Source organism: Pteropus vampyrus, unplaced genomic scaffold (assembly GCF_000151845.1).
Source record: "Pteropus vampyrus isolate Shadow unplaced genomic scaffold, Pvam_2.0 Scaffold152, whole genome shotgun sequence".
Taxonomy (NCBI): Eukaryota; Metazoa; Chordata; class Mammalia; order Chiroptera; family Pteropodidae; genus Pteropus; species Pteropus vampyrus.
This window is the reverse complement of record NW_011888933.1, coordinates 1,390,696-1,405,306: the sequence shown is the minus strand read 5'-3', so window position 1 is coordinate 1,405,306 and position 14,611 is coordinate 1,390,696. Positions and strand designations below refer to the sequence as shown.

At 37.7% G+C, this 14,611-nt stretch overlaps 1 protein-coding gene across 4 annotated transcripts in view; it reads right to left on the bottom strand.

The window, feature by feature from the left end:
* The window catches only part of PLEKHM3 (pleckstrin homology domain containing M3), a 171,491-nt gene that overhangs the window by 66,795 nt on the left and 90,085 nt on the right, over nt 1-14,611 (bottom strand). For 3 of the 4 annotated variants that reach the window (XM_023536249.1, XM_023536252.1, XM_011369645.2), the window contains one exon: nt 4,204-4,267. In XM_023536249.1, the coding sequence (XP_023392017.1) occupies nt 4,204-4,267 (64 nt within the window). Of the gene's footprint in view, nt 1-2,296; nt 2,558-4,203; nt 4,268-14,611 lie in introns of those variants that run through there. The other variant, XM_023536251.1, reaches the window with a different exon arrangement.

The window sequence follows — 14,611 nt, the reverse complement described above, 5'->3', positions numbered from 1 at the left end:
TTTTTGTCACAAGAGCACAGGTAGCCAAAATTTAGAAGTTAAATCTGACCTTTCCTTTCAGCAAGTCGAAGGAACTTTAGAAGACTTCTCCTATCACTTACACAGTCTGAGGAATGACATATTAAACCAGGGTTCTGATTTGCTCCTTACGAGCAACTACAATCTCTCAAACTTAACTTACATGTACTAATGTATTCCACTGGCAAAATGTAGAACTTTCTTCTCGGCGTTAAAACAGCCAGGGAGATGTAAGGAGATGGTCTGTCACATACTTCACGGGAAAAGGTGACTCATGGTACTCTTCCTGCTGCCTCACTGGAGCTCCTCTTTTTATTGTATTCCTACCTTAAAGCATTTTGGGGATTGCCGAATAAAACAAAACACAAATTCTATTCTACTTCCCCTTCTTGAAGTATCAAATCAGGAAAAAGCTCTTAAAAATCAGTGCCTCAGTTTCCCCATTCAACACATGCATTCGTTCACATATGTTTGTTTAGTCATTGCCTGCCAAATCCTTTATAAGGAACAGCTCTATCCATTCCAAAAAACCATTGTGCATTCTCACCTCCTCAAAAAAAGTTTGTGTATAAGATTTTATTTTCTGTTAGATTTACATTCGAAGAGCACGAATTTAATAGGTTTTCTAGCAATATTTACTTTAGTGAACAGAAATTGATCTGAAGTTCCAAACTTAAGAAATGAGTAATTCAAGCCAGTACACGCTCAACTCCTAGAACTTGGAAAGCCTCTGCCCCCATCTTCTGCCCCATTCCTTGGCCCTGCCTAGGAGTTCCTGGCTTTTATCTTACGAGTTACGATCCTGCCAACTGATTACAGTCGGGTAGTGACTATGTGTTGTTCCAACTACTATCTTCACGATGCAATAGTTAAACACAGGGAGTGACTAAAACTGGCGAAACAAATAACTAGGGACTCAGCACCAGCATGAGCTATGAATTTCGCCAATAACTGGCACTCAGAAAAACTAGAGGGAATTCCCTTTGCTAAGCAGTGTCAGTCTGCACTATTGTTTTCCTCATGTCCAAGTGTACGATTGTAAGGAGAATGCATGTGAAGAGACCAGTAAATTAAAATAATGAGAAAGGGGAAAAGCCGTCCTGAATGTAACATCGAAAGTGTTAAGGTAGCCTGAAAGCTTCAGTCTAATTGCTGAATTGAATCTATCTTCTAAAACTTTAGGTATTGTTGCTTATAAAAATGACAACAGAGAAATAGTTACAAGTATTTTGATATCAGAATTCTTTCAGCATCTTTATTTTAGGTATTAGTGTTTTGTGTACTATATTTTAAAATTATACTTAAATTGTAAATACCCCTTTATGATATTTATTAAATTCTGAATGTTTTCTTTTTTGAAGAGGAAGATATCTACATTTTGTTTTCAAATAAAGCTAATGGGAAAAATCAAATTCACTTAAATTTGTAGAAAGGAATCTACACCTTTAAGAAGGACAGTTATATCATCATTATCAGGAGCTATAACCTTATTGTCACTTGCTTTAGCTTATCTTCCTTCTCCCTGCACAATTTATAAACTGAAATGCATTTTTCTATAGTTTTTTTTTTTTTTTGAGAGAAAGATCTGCTTTTATAGAGACCTTTATTTTAGAAGTGAGGAAAGAAATAAAATGAGGGAAGGTAAATTACTCTAAAACTCCTGAAGCTAACATTAAACAGGATGATGAAGCAGCCAGAGGCCAAAATGGTATAGGACAACATGGGCTGGCAGGTAGGCCAGTTATGTTGGGTTGCCTGCTACCACTGACACGCTGTTACAAAGCAGTAGCATTTTTCTTCTGCTGTGTTCCCTTCCCTTACATATTTATTTGCAAGAACAGATCAGATCCAGAAAAGATGCCTGAAATTTACCCCAAAACCAAGGGAAAATGGGAGTAGAGGTGCCCGTCAATACCGATAGCCCAGATACAGTCAGATCAAAAGCTAAATCCAATTTAACCCACCTCAGGCAGAAAAAAAGTAATTGAATTAAGCGTCTTCTAAATATGATAAGTTTGGGGATCATAAAGCCAGGCACGAAGCACCAGATTAGAGTAAATGGATGCTGGAGCTCCAGCCGCCCCGCCCACAGGGAGTTTGATGAGCTGCTGCTTTGCCTCTATCACTTTACTACTGAGGCTGAAAACTGATTAAGCTGCTTATGGGGCTCCAGGGGCTAATGGTCTGGCCCACCAAGATTTAAGTAAGCTGCTTGGTATGTGTGGTTTGATTATTACAAGGGAAAGAAAAGGAAAAAAAAAAAAAAAAGACAGGAGGATATAGAAAAACTTAAAAGAGTAGGCTTTATTATGTCAAATGGATATACTACTTTGACACTCTAAAATGAATATGGAGTTATTCTGATCCTTTCTCCTTATCTGGTATCAAAACTCATATTTGAAAGCCTTCCTCAAAGAGGACTCACTGTGGAGCCCACCCATTCTGTTTGAAACCGCCATTAGAGAATACAGCGGTGCCTTTAAACATTCTTCTCAAGTGATAGAGTCCGGGTCCTCAGACACTATGATCAGGTAGAGTCCTAGAAAATAAATGCATAATGGGTATTCTCATTGATGCTTCCCCTTGAACGCCACTGGGCAATCGTAATTAGATCCCTTTCCACCCCAGCCAGCAGATGGCTGCTGCTTGACCATGTAGTAATAGGCAGGCAGGACTGAAGGAATGGAGGGAGCTGATGTGTGCAAAGAGGTTTAAACTTGATGCACAAGTGGAAATTAAAACCCTAGTATTCTCTGACTTCTTTAGCTAAATGCTTTAAAACTATGTCTACCATTTAAAATAAAATTCCTACCTCTGGAGAACAAAGAAAATAAAAAAGTCTTAAGTTTAAATTGCTTTTTAAGATTTTTTTTTTTTAATTCTTGTAAAATGACTGAAGGATCTAAACATAGTTTTTAAGCTGACCTCATATTTTCTGGGCAAAACAACCAGAGAAGAAAACAACTACAAACAAAAGAACAGAATCACAGCAGTTTGAGATGTTCTGAAAGTTGTCACAATTATTTTCTAAAAATTTTACTCTTGAAAGAATCAATAGATATGTTTTCGTTTAGTGTCTAAAAGCTTCTTAGGCAGTGAGTTATTGTTCATTTAAATAATTAACCAAAGCTTAACATATTCAGAACTTCGGGTTGAACAGACAAAATGTCAGTTTTCTCCCTGGCTGCTAACCTGTCAATCATTAAAGGATATACACTCATAAAAGTGATTTTGACTCATATGCTCTGTTACATTTTATTAAAATTTAAAGTCATCCAACTGTTTGGCTTGAGCACAAAGGATTTAATATGTTCACTGACTTTTATATCTTTTTTTGCTCGTACAATTTTTTTTGCTGAGATATAATTCACATACCATAAAATTCACTCTTTTAAAGTATACAATTCAGTGGTTTTTAGTATATTCACAAAGCTGTGCAATGCATCACCACTGTCTAATTCCAGACACTTTCATCAGCCCCAAAGGAAACCCCAAACCATTAGCAGTTGGTCCTCATTCCCCTGCTCTCCCCAGGCCCTGGCAACCACTCATCGATTCTTCTGTTCCCATGGATTTGCCTGTTTGGGATACTTCATTCAAACAGATCATAAAACATGTATTCTTTTCTGTCTGGCCTCTTTCAGCATGATGTTTTCAAGGCGCATTCATGTTGTCGCATGTATCATTACTTTACTCCTTTTTATGGCCAAATAATATTCCCTGTGTAGATATACAACAGTTTTATCTGTTTATCAGTTGATGAATATTTTGGTTGTTTACACTCTTTGGTTATTGACTATTCATGTACAAGTTTTAAAGTGGACATATGTTTTTACTTCTCTTGATATATATCTAGGAGTGAAATTGCTGGGTCATATGGTAACTCTGTTTAATTCTTCGACAGACTGCCAAGCTGTTTTCCAAAGTGGTTAAACTACTTTACACTCCCACCAGCAACGTGTGAGAGCTCCAGTTTCTCTACATCCTTGCCAGCATTCTTTACTGTCTTGGAATACCTTTTTATGCTGGTTTTTTTTTTTCCCCATTCTGAATAAAAATTAATTGATTATCAGGCTTTGTAAAGCAAACTACCCCAATGATGGCAGAATTCATGCCAAGACCATGATCAGCAAAGACTTCCTCAGGGAAAAAGCAGGAAAAAAAATGGCCCCTCTGAATGCTCACCTGCTGCAGGTCGGCAAGGGAGTACAAGTGGATCTGTTGAAGAAGGTATTCTCTGGGGAAAATTCTGAAAATGAAGACAAAAACACAAATGAATTGTGGTGCTGCCACAAAACACACCTTTTCTGATTAGTTTCAAAGTCTCGTTCGAGATCCCTTTCCTCTGCCTTCTCTCCTTTCCACATGTGCTCCTCCTCCCCACCCTCTGCGAAACCTGTGATGATACCTTTTCTCAGATCTTTTTCTTCCTAACACAGATACAAGCTGGAAGTGAGAGTTTGATCTTTGATTTCTAATGCAATCCGAGGTGCTACGAGTACCACGTAGTGGTTCAGGCCTGAGGGCCAGAGCAATCAGGTTTCTTGTTCCAGCTGTGTCCCTAACAAGCTGTGTCATCTCAGGCAAGTCGCAAACTCCATTCGGCTTCAGCTTCTTCGCTATTGAATGAAGCTGACTGAACTCCATGTTTCCAAATATCTTTCCAGCTCTATTATTCTATGTCTAATTTAATAGATTTCAGAGTTGAAAAAAATCAATTGGAGTGGCAACCTGTGTGTCTTTTTTCTAGAGGCTCCCATGGGTTTCATTAGTAGGGACAGTGGTGCTGAATATCACATCAATGAATTTTTGATAAGTTTTTGAACCTAGGTACAAGTGGGAATAATGGAACAAAATATTTCAAATTGAGACTCCCTGACAAAGTCCAGTATCTTTGGCTGCTCTCAGTTCATAGCATCTGGATAAATGGCAGTGAGTGAACTTAAAAACCAAACAAACACTAGACTATTGATGAGTAGACATGTACCAAAGTGTAGATGATTAGAAAAGCACACACACACAAAACAAAACTCATGGTGGTAGCATTTTCTCTTTGTCTTATATGGTACTATGCAATTTTCTTGTATTCTAAATGAAAGAAACCACCAATTTATTCAATTTACATTTATGACTGTCTATTACGTGCCAAGCACCGTGCCAGGCTCTAGGAAGACAATTATGAATAAGATAGTCCTAGTATCTGAGTTCAAGAAGCATAAAAGTCAAGTGTGAGAAAGATATATAAACTGATAATTCCAATACAACGTGGTAACTGAAAAGAGGAGTAATGCACAGGTATTTATTTTGGGGATGGTCTAACACAGTGGATCCCAACTCTGGCTGTCTATTAAGAACACTTTGTTTCAGGCATCTACATGGGGGTCTTGGAATGTGTCCCCCATGGAAAAGGGGGGACTACTGTGTGTGTGCATTTGCAAGAAGCCTGGAGACCTAAACATGCGTAAAAAAGAAAATATAGGATACGGTCTTTCAGAGGGGCTGCAAGGATAGCAATGTATGATAATCTAACGCAGGGAGAGGATGTTCGAGCATGGCTGAATGGGAAGCATAATCTTTTTCAAAGGTGACTGCTTAATAATGAAATTCTTTAAATAAGGTAAAATAAAAGCAATGTGGCAGTAGAGCTGAGAAATGGAGACACACTGAACCAAGTAAATAGGCTGGAAAAACATTTCAAGATTAGCTTCTGCCTCTTCTGTTGGTTTGTACAAATATAGGTCAGCTAGAGAAAGAGGAAGAAGGTGACTGAAATGAACTGTAGTAGGGACAAATTCAGGGTAGCATATCTATCATATTTTGCTTCTTAAAGTTTTTTCTAATCTAAAATCTTAAAACTTCTATGACTGAGAATATACAAGATATAAGAATTATTTATAAACCAAATCATACTGGTGTTCACTTACTAGAGTACGGTAGCCAGTTAGTTATCCAGTCAACAAACACTTGAATGCCAAATATAAGCCAGGTGTTGTGCTAAATGCTGGAGATGGATTATGTCAATGAACACAGCTGATGAGCAACAAAGAGAATATCCAGTTTTTTAATAAAAATTATTTTATAGTGATGTAATTGGCAGACCATTATATTAGTTTTAGGTGAACAACATAATGATTTGATATTTGTATACACTGTGAAATAATCACCACAATAAGTCTAGTTAACATCTGTTACCTTATAGAGTTACATATTTTTTTCCTTGTAACAAGAACTTTTACAACTTCTTAGCACCTTTCAAATATGTAATTCAGCATTATTAACTATAGTCACCATTCTGTACATGACATCCTCATGACTTATTTATTTCATAACTGAAAGTTTATACTTTTTAAGCTCCTCCCACCATCAATGTGTTCTAAGTTTGGTTTCTTTTATTTTTGTTTTTCATTTTGTTTTTAGATTCCATACATAACTGAGATCATAAAATATTTATCGTTCACAGTCTGACTTATTTCACTTACCATAATTCCCTCAAGTTCCATCTATATTGGCACAAATGGCAAGATCCCATTCTTTTTTATGGCTGAATAATATTCTATTGTATATATACACACCATATTTTCTTTATCAATTCATTCACTGATAAGACACGTAGGTTATGTCTATAACTTGGCTGTCATAAATAACACTGCAATGAACATGAGGGTGCATATGTCTTTTCAAGCTAGTTTTTTTTGTTTTCTTCAGATAAATACCCAGAAGTGGAATTAATGGATCACATGGTAGTTCTATTTTTAATTTTTTTAGGAACCACCATGCTGTTTTCTATAGTGTCTGCACCTTTTCTCTACATCCTCACCAACACCTGTCATTTCTTCTTGTTTTTTTGTTTGTTTGTTTTTTTGTTTTTTTGTTTTATAATAGCCATTCTAACAGGTGCAAAGTGATATCTGATTGTGGTTTTGATTTGCATCTCCCTGATGATTAATGATGTTGAATATCTTTTTATGTATCCGTTGGCCATCTGTATGTCTTCTTTAGAAAAATGTCTATTTAGATCTTCTGCCCATTTTTTAATCAGATTGTTTTTTTGCTTTCGAGGTGTATGGATTCTTTATATATTTTGGATATTAACCCCTTATCACCTATATGATTTGCAAATATTTTCTCCCATTCAGTAGGTTGCCTTTTCATTTTGTTGATAGCTTCTTTGTTGTGCAGAAGCTTTCTAGTTTGATGTAGTCCCATTTGTTTATTTCTCCTTTTGTTGCTTTTGGTGTCATTAAAAGAATTATCACTAAGCCCTATGTCAAGAAGCTTATTGCCTGTATTTTCTTCTAGGAGTGCTATGGTTTCACGTTTTATGTTCAAGTCTTTAATCCATTTTGAGTTGTTTTTGTATATGGTGTAAGATAATGGTCCAGTTTCATTGTTTTGCATGTGGCTGTCCAGTTTTCCCAACACCATTTATTCAAGACTGTCTTTCCCCCATTGTATATTCTTGACTTTTTTGTTGTAAATTAATTTAGCATATTTGCATGGCTTTATTTCTAGGCTTTTCCTTACTAGGTTGGGTCCTTCTTACTTCTAAACAGTTTATTCTTCTTAAAATAACTAACCAACTTTGGGCACACGCATCTCTAATATTCCTTCAACATTATTTGTACAGCTGAAGTTAGCTATGTATTTATTTAGTGTTTCTATGTGTGTAAATATATTTCACAAATGTTTATTTTCTCTTTCCATTTAGAAGAGATTCTAAGCCCCTCCAGCAGCACCTTATCTACTGTCTCCTATCACTCTTCAGTGTCTAAAACTATAATTTACATGAGGTCAGTCATAATAGACATAAAGAACTGGAAAATGCAATATATGCAGAAAAGATAAAGGAACAGAGCTTATTGTGTCTGGAGAAGATGCTGTGTCCAGATTTAGTGGTGGCCATAAAAAATACAGACTTTTAGAACAGATAATGTCAATCAGCTTTTCTTCTCCCTGGAGGACAGATATTGTAGCCTGAAAGCACTGAAGTAAAATATGAGAATAAATTTCCTGAGAGGGAAGATTGAGAGCTATTAAAATATGTCTCTTATAGTGATGCTTTTTAATGTAAGTGAAAGAAGAAAAAAACATCTTGGAGCTATTTAGAGGTAGAGACACGGTACTCTGCTTATAGGAGGTAAGGGTTTCGAAGGCAGGGTCAGATGACTTAAGCCTTACTCCCGCTGTCAGTTTGTTCCTCTTTCCCATTGCCTTCGTCTTCAAGGCAGGCTGAATATCCAAGACATTCTCTAAATATCTTCTTCAGGCGGACCATCCACAGGGGATGTGCAAGGTAAATAAAGACATAAAAGCCAAGCCCAGAAAAGTGTTGGCAACTTCCCATCTGGGTAATGCCAAGGGCTTTTCCCTGCTGTGGCTTAGATGTGTAAGTTGGCTTGTCTGACAGGAGCTCTTTAGGAAAGGGATGTAACAAGCAGGGACTCTCAGGGGCCAGTCCTCAAACTCTGAGTAGTGGAAAGGGTTGTGGAGAACTTGCAGGACCAAGGCACGCTCAGGTAGCATTAAGCGGCCTTATGCAGTTCTGACTAGAAGACAGGGCTCTGTAAGGGATGCAGAGATGAATTTGCAGCCCTCAGGGACTGCTGGGGGAGCCGTTCCTATCTGGGAGGCAAAGCTTGGCATTCCCTTAAGAGAGTTATGTCTGCATTAATTTCACTATTAATGTATTCAATAAAGGATGGATGATTATTTGTATTGTTTGTCAGAAAACACTTGTGATTATATCTCCCATGAATTTAATGCAAATGAAGTCCAGCCTTATGACCTCTGACTTTCACTATGGTGAAAACCTAAAATCAGCAGTGGATGCTGGGGACATAACATGTGACAAACACTGTGCTAGGCCCTGGAGACTTGGAGTTTTTTACTATCAGAGAACATGTAGACCAGTGGGGTAAACAGACAAGTAAGTCAACAGTGCCTTACTTGTCAACAGACAAGTAAGTCTCCACATTGTGTGCTGAGATCCACAGCTATGCACGCAGGGGTGAGGGAAGCCGGCAGAATACCTGGTCAGGAAAGGCCTCAGAACTGACATGGCAGTTAATCTGAAGAAGTGGAAGGATGGGCCTTCCAGGGGAAGGGAGCAGGGTGGGTAAGAGCAGAGAAGCCGAGCGAGAACAATGATCTCAGGACGGGCTGTCTGTGTAGGTGAAGGAGTGGTTCGTGTGTACCTGTCGGGGAGGGGAAAACTGCAGGGTATGAGCTTAGAGTGTTAGGATGTAGCCAGACACGAGCAGTCTTGAATGCTTTGCTCAGTGTCTACCCTAAAAGAGATGGGGTGCCACAGAAGTGCCTAAAGGAGGATAACGACATGGTTAGATTTGTGACTTTAAAAGATTACTGACAGCAGAAGGGGATAGGTGGAAGAGACTGAAGTGATAGATAATTTTGGGGTGGGGAACTAGATGACAAATGATGGGGCCTGGACAGAATTTAAATGATTGCCTGGGGCTGGAGAGAAATCTACAGAAAGATAGATTTCTGTGGCAGAATCCGCAGGTCATGATGATTCACAAGTGGAGGCCAGGAAGTATTTGAGGATTATTCAGTTTTCCAGTTAGGTCCAGTAGGTAGACGGTAGTTCCATTTACTGATATAGGGAACAAGAAAGAGGAGTTGTCTTTGGGGAAAAAAGGGAGCTCAGTTGTCGGGGCAGAGGACTGGAACTGTCTGCGAAGTACCCAAGTGGAGTCATCCACGAGTCCAGGTAGGAGGTGTGTGTGCCCCCAGCCTACATGTGTTAGGTGAAGCCATGAGAATGAGTCATAGCCCAGGACAGCACATATAGGGAAACAAAAGACTAGATGCTGGCAAAACTACTATTTAAGGAGTGGCTGCAGGAGGAAGTCTGGAAAGGAGCAGCTTGACAGGAGAAAGAGCAGAAAAGGCAGCATCAGGGAATTCAAGGAAGGAGATAATTTCAAGAAGGAAGAAGAGGGTCAACAACATTAATGGCAGTGGAGAGGTCAAACAATATGAAGGCCAGAAAAGTGCCTGCTGGATTTGGCAAATGGGAATTCATGAGTGACCTCGGACAGAATAGTTTCAGGGGAAGAAGAGGAAAGCCAGACTGCGGAGGGGTAAAGGACTGTGGATTACTCTTGTGAGAAGCTAACTTTAAAGGAGAGAAACTGGGCCATAGCTAAAGAAAGACGTAGGACTAAGAATTCTTTTCTTAAAGATGGGAGAGACTTATTTATATGCTAAAATGAAGAAGCTAGTTAGAAGCAGGAGCTGCAGGTACAAAAGTCAGTATAACTGATGGAGCCTGGCCCTGGAAAGGCCTAAAAGAAATGGGATGTGGACCCAGCTGGAAGCTCTTTCAAACAGACATGTTTACGTGCGTGTGCATGCATGCGTGTGCGCACACACACACACACATACAACCTGAATTTTCTTAATTGAAATGCTTCAAGTTTTTACTAAAATGTAAAAAGGTAATTACCAATTTCTCCAATGTTCCCTCCAAACTTCAACATATTAGGATGCAGAAGCTATGAACTGACTGAAGGTTATCTCTGATTTAGCGGTCCTTTGGTAAACAGGATCTTTACTGCAGGAGGGTGTTGCCTTTTGTTTTCCGATGAGCCTGCTGTGTTTTGGATTTTCTGTCCATTAAGTGACCTCCCTGCACTGCAGGTCTATTAATCATCAGGTCTGACAGCATTTCTCCGGTAGGCCAGCCACGAAGACAGCCCTGCTCATGCCAGTGCAAGTTCATCTGGTCGGTCCTGACACCAGAGCCAAAGGACAAACATGATAAGGGGAGTCAACTCCACACTTCACTCACCCATCAAGGGAAACCACATCACTGGCAGGTAGCACTATCAAGTTCTCTGATACCAAAGAACAGTGAAGGAACCTGCTAGAAAATCATGAAAATTGACCAGCACAATCATTTCTAGTGCCAACATTTTCTATTTTATCATCTTTAGATTTGCTTGACACACCAAGAAGGTAACTTAGGCTTCATTATAGATTGCTCTAATAAGAAAGGTTAGAAAAGATGAAAATTAAAAAGGAAAAAGATCATATATGATTCACAGCTCATATTATGCAGCTGGCACTTGAGGTTAAAAATGCAGAGATAATTGCCTATGAAATCAAAGGCAGGAATCTTTACAAAAAAGGTTGGGGGGTCCTCATTCCGTTTTGTACCAGGACACAGAGTCAAATACATCAAGACTCATTTAACCTGACTAATTTCTGAGGACTTCAACTCAGCTCCCACCAAGCCCTGATGCTCAGGAGAGAAAAGAACCCAAGTCAAGCTCTGAAATAGGCAGATCCTTTGCAGGATTTTGATAGATTTAATAACATCACCATTTTCCTGAAGTTCAGTTCTTTGAGTTGCACAACTGGCATTTAAAAAACCAATGATAAAAATGAAAAAAAAAAAAAAGTTTGTAATGGAAATATCTCAGCACATGTAATATCCTTTAAAGATCTGTTTTTCTCATTCACATACACACAAAGTCAAAAGATAAAAACCTCCCCCACCCCAAAAAATCTCCAATTTTGATTCTAAATCATAAGGGTCTATAGGAAGAATATGGATAGAGGTGCATAAGGAATAATTTTAAAAACCCATTTATTCATGTATTATTATGTGTTTCCAAGAATATGTATTCCAGGGTAGATAATTTGTACTGAATTGAGAAAGCCTCAATGTCTTTCCTTTGGAGGACATGCATACCCACACTGAAATCAGCAAAAAGCACTGTGAAGCATCACCGGGGAGATGCAATTTGGTGTTCTTGATATGAGCTACAAACTATTCCTGAAATAGTTACATTAGGCTGGATGTGGACAGGACTCATATATCTAGCTGTGCTCCCAGCTAATGGAAAAACAATTTTAAATCAAAGGCAGATATTTCGATAGCAACCCATGTGGAAGAAACAAACTTCAATCATTTCTCTAGATAACCTCATTTTACTAATCTCATTGGCTGAAAAAAATGGTAAGATTGCATCAGATATTATATCTTGGCAGATAGTTATGGGAAATAAGCGTCTCTTTTACCTGCTCATTCAGAAATTATGCTTAAGTTTCTTAGCAACAGTCTCTCCCTGGAGTAGAAATAGTTGGGAAGTAATTTTGGTTGTGATTATTCTGGGGTCTGCTTATAAAAGTGACAGATTATAACACAGTTATTATAGATCTCAGTTCAAATTCTTAAATTTTTTAACAGTTCCAAGAATATAACACTTTTCTGCAATAAATTTATTTTTTGTTATCTCTTAAAAAACAATTTTAGATAATTTTTATATATATTTCATTTAAGCTCAGAATATTCCATTTAATCTCAGAATAAGGTAAAATCACTTTCTAACTTTCTGAAGGATTTCTCAGTAAATAAAATCTATGTGTATATTATCGTAAAATTAATATATAACTTGCCAGTTTCTTTTTCAAAGATTATTAACATGTTTAGTTTTGAATGACACTATCTTTTGCAGACAGTCTGTAGGTCCCTCTTAAAATGTGGCTATTGGTATATATATAATTTGCTGAATGAGCTCACTAGAAAAAAATAAAGGGGGAGGTGCTATTAGTTCAGGAGGTCCAATGATTTAAAACCTTAGTTCTAGAAGTCATCCAAGGGAAAAAGGATTCTTGAGGTAGAATAAGAATTTTACCTCAAAAACTACCAAAACAATATCATGTATTTTAGCAGTTTGAGTCCTCATAGCTTCATGCAGCTAATCTGTTGAGACTAAAGCCCCGACTACAGCTAATGACACTTTTACTTAGCTGACCTGAAATCTAGCCACAAAGTCTTGCTAAATTAAATCTTACAGAGAACATAAAGAGTAGTATTCATTTATTGAACTTAAAGAAGTGTTATCTACAATTGAAGTGCAATAATTGGTGGTCTTTAATAAGATTAATGATAATATTGTTGCTAAAATGAGCTTATTCCTTTAAAATTTAATATTAACCAGACTTCGTTGGCTAATAACTGCACAGATCTCAGATTTCAGTTATATCTGTCATATGTAGCTCAGAGACACAGCCAGTCCAACCTGTGTAGATTATGTTTTAAGAACTAGGCTGCCTCAAGAGATGTGTTCTTAAAAAGCTAGCCTCCTAAATAAACTAAGTGTATCTGATTCACAACAGCATGCAATCTTTTCTCTCTGTAAAGGAAAATCCCTCTTCTTAATATGTCTGACTTTTGCGGGGGGGTGGGGCAGGGAGAAGGGAGTCAGGGGAGGAGAGATGGTGTTGCTATGAAATGATCTCTCCCAATCTTTTGTTGGATACACTGAACAATATCCTCATTTACTTCTAAGATCGATGGTATGTAAGTATGCTCACACATCAAAACACCATTTCTGCTCAGTGACACATGATGCTTTAGACAGTTACTGGCATAAAAAGATACAATATACTAAGTGAAATGGTTGGGTTAAAAGTAGTAAGAACAGTATGAAAGTATTTTTATATGGAAAAAGTCTGGAAGGACATGCACCAAACTGGTAGGATAATGAATGGGTAGCCTTCTTATTTTTGTTTTCTATGATGAACAATGTTTTTTGTTGTTGTTTTTTTTTAATAAGAAAAAAATAAGTTTGACCAAATTAAGTGGATAGAATCTTGGTAATAGTACTTTATTCATTTAATTAACTTGTCTGACAAATATTTATTAGCCCCCACTATATGTCAGGTATGGTTCTAGGCTGTAGAGATACATCAGTGAGTAAAACAGATAAAAAGCCATGTCCTTTTGTAGCTTACATCTAGTGGGGAGAGCAGGGCCACTGCATATGGTTGTGTAGGTTGGGCAAAGTGCAAATGCCATATCTACATAAGATGGTCTAAGAGAGGGAGACGGACAAAATAAAATGCCATGTTATGTGGTAATATGCAGAGAAAGAAATAAACACAAGAAGTGTTTATTTAAATTGCAATTTGGTTGCAATTTAAACTTTTTAAAAATCTTTTTAGATGAACGTCACTTTTTAAAATTTATTTTTCAATTACAGATGACGTACAATATTATATTAGTTTCAGGTATACAAAACAGTGATTAGATGTTTATATATCTTACAAATTGATCACCCCTGAGTACCCATTTGATACTACACAGTTATTTCAATATTATTGACTATGATCCCTATACTGTACTTTACCTTCCTGTGACTATTCAATGGTTGTGATGTTAAATAAAGTGGTCAAGGATGCTTCATGCTTCATTAAGGTGACAGTTGTATAAAAGACATAAAGGAGGTAAAGAAGCAAGCTATGCAGTTATCTGGGGGAAAAAACAAGTATAGAAGCTCACCTAGGAGCCTGCTTTGTGTGCTCAACGTAAAGGCTGGTGTGACTAGAACAGAGTGAATGAGGGTGGAAGGTAGTGGGAGAAGAGGGCTTTTCCTTGGAGCCAGAGGTGAAGCTGTTAGATATAATTTGGATCAGAGGTGACATGATTTAATCTACATGTTAACTTTAGCTGTAGTCTTAAGAACAGACTGAAAGGGAGATCAGTTACTACAATAATTCAGGATTAAGACAGTGACTTGGACCTGGGTAGTAGCAGTGGAAGTGGTGACGAGTGGATATA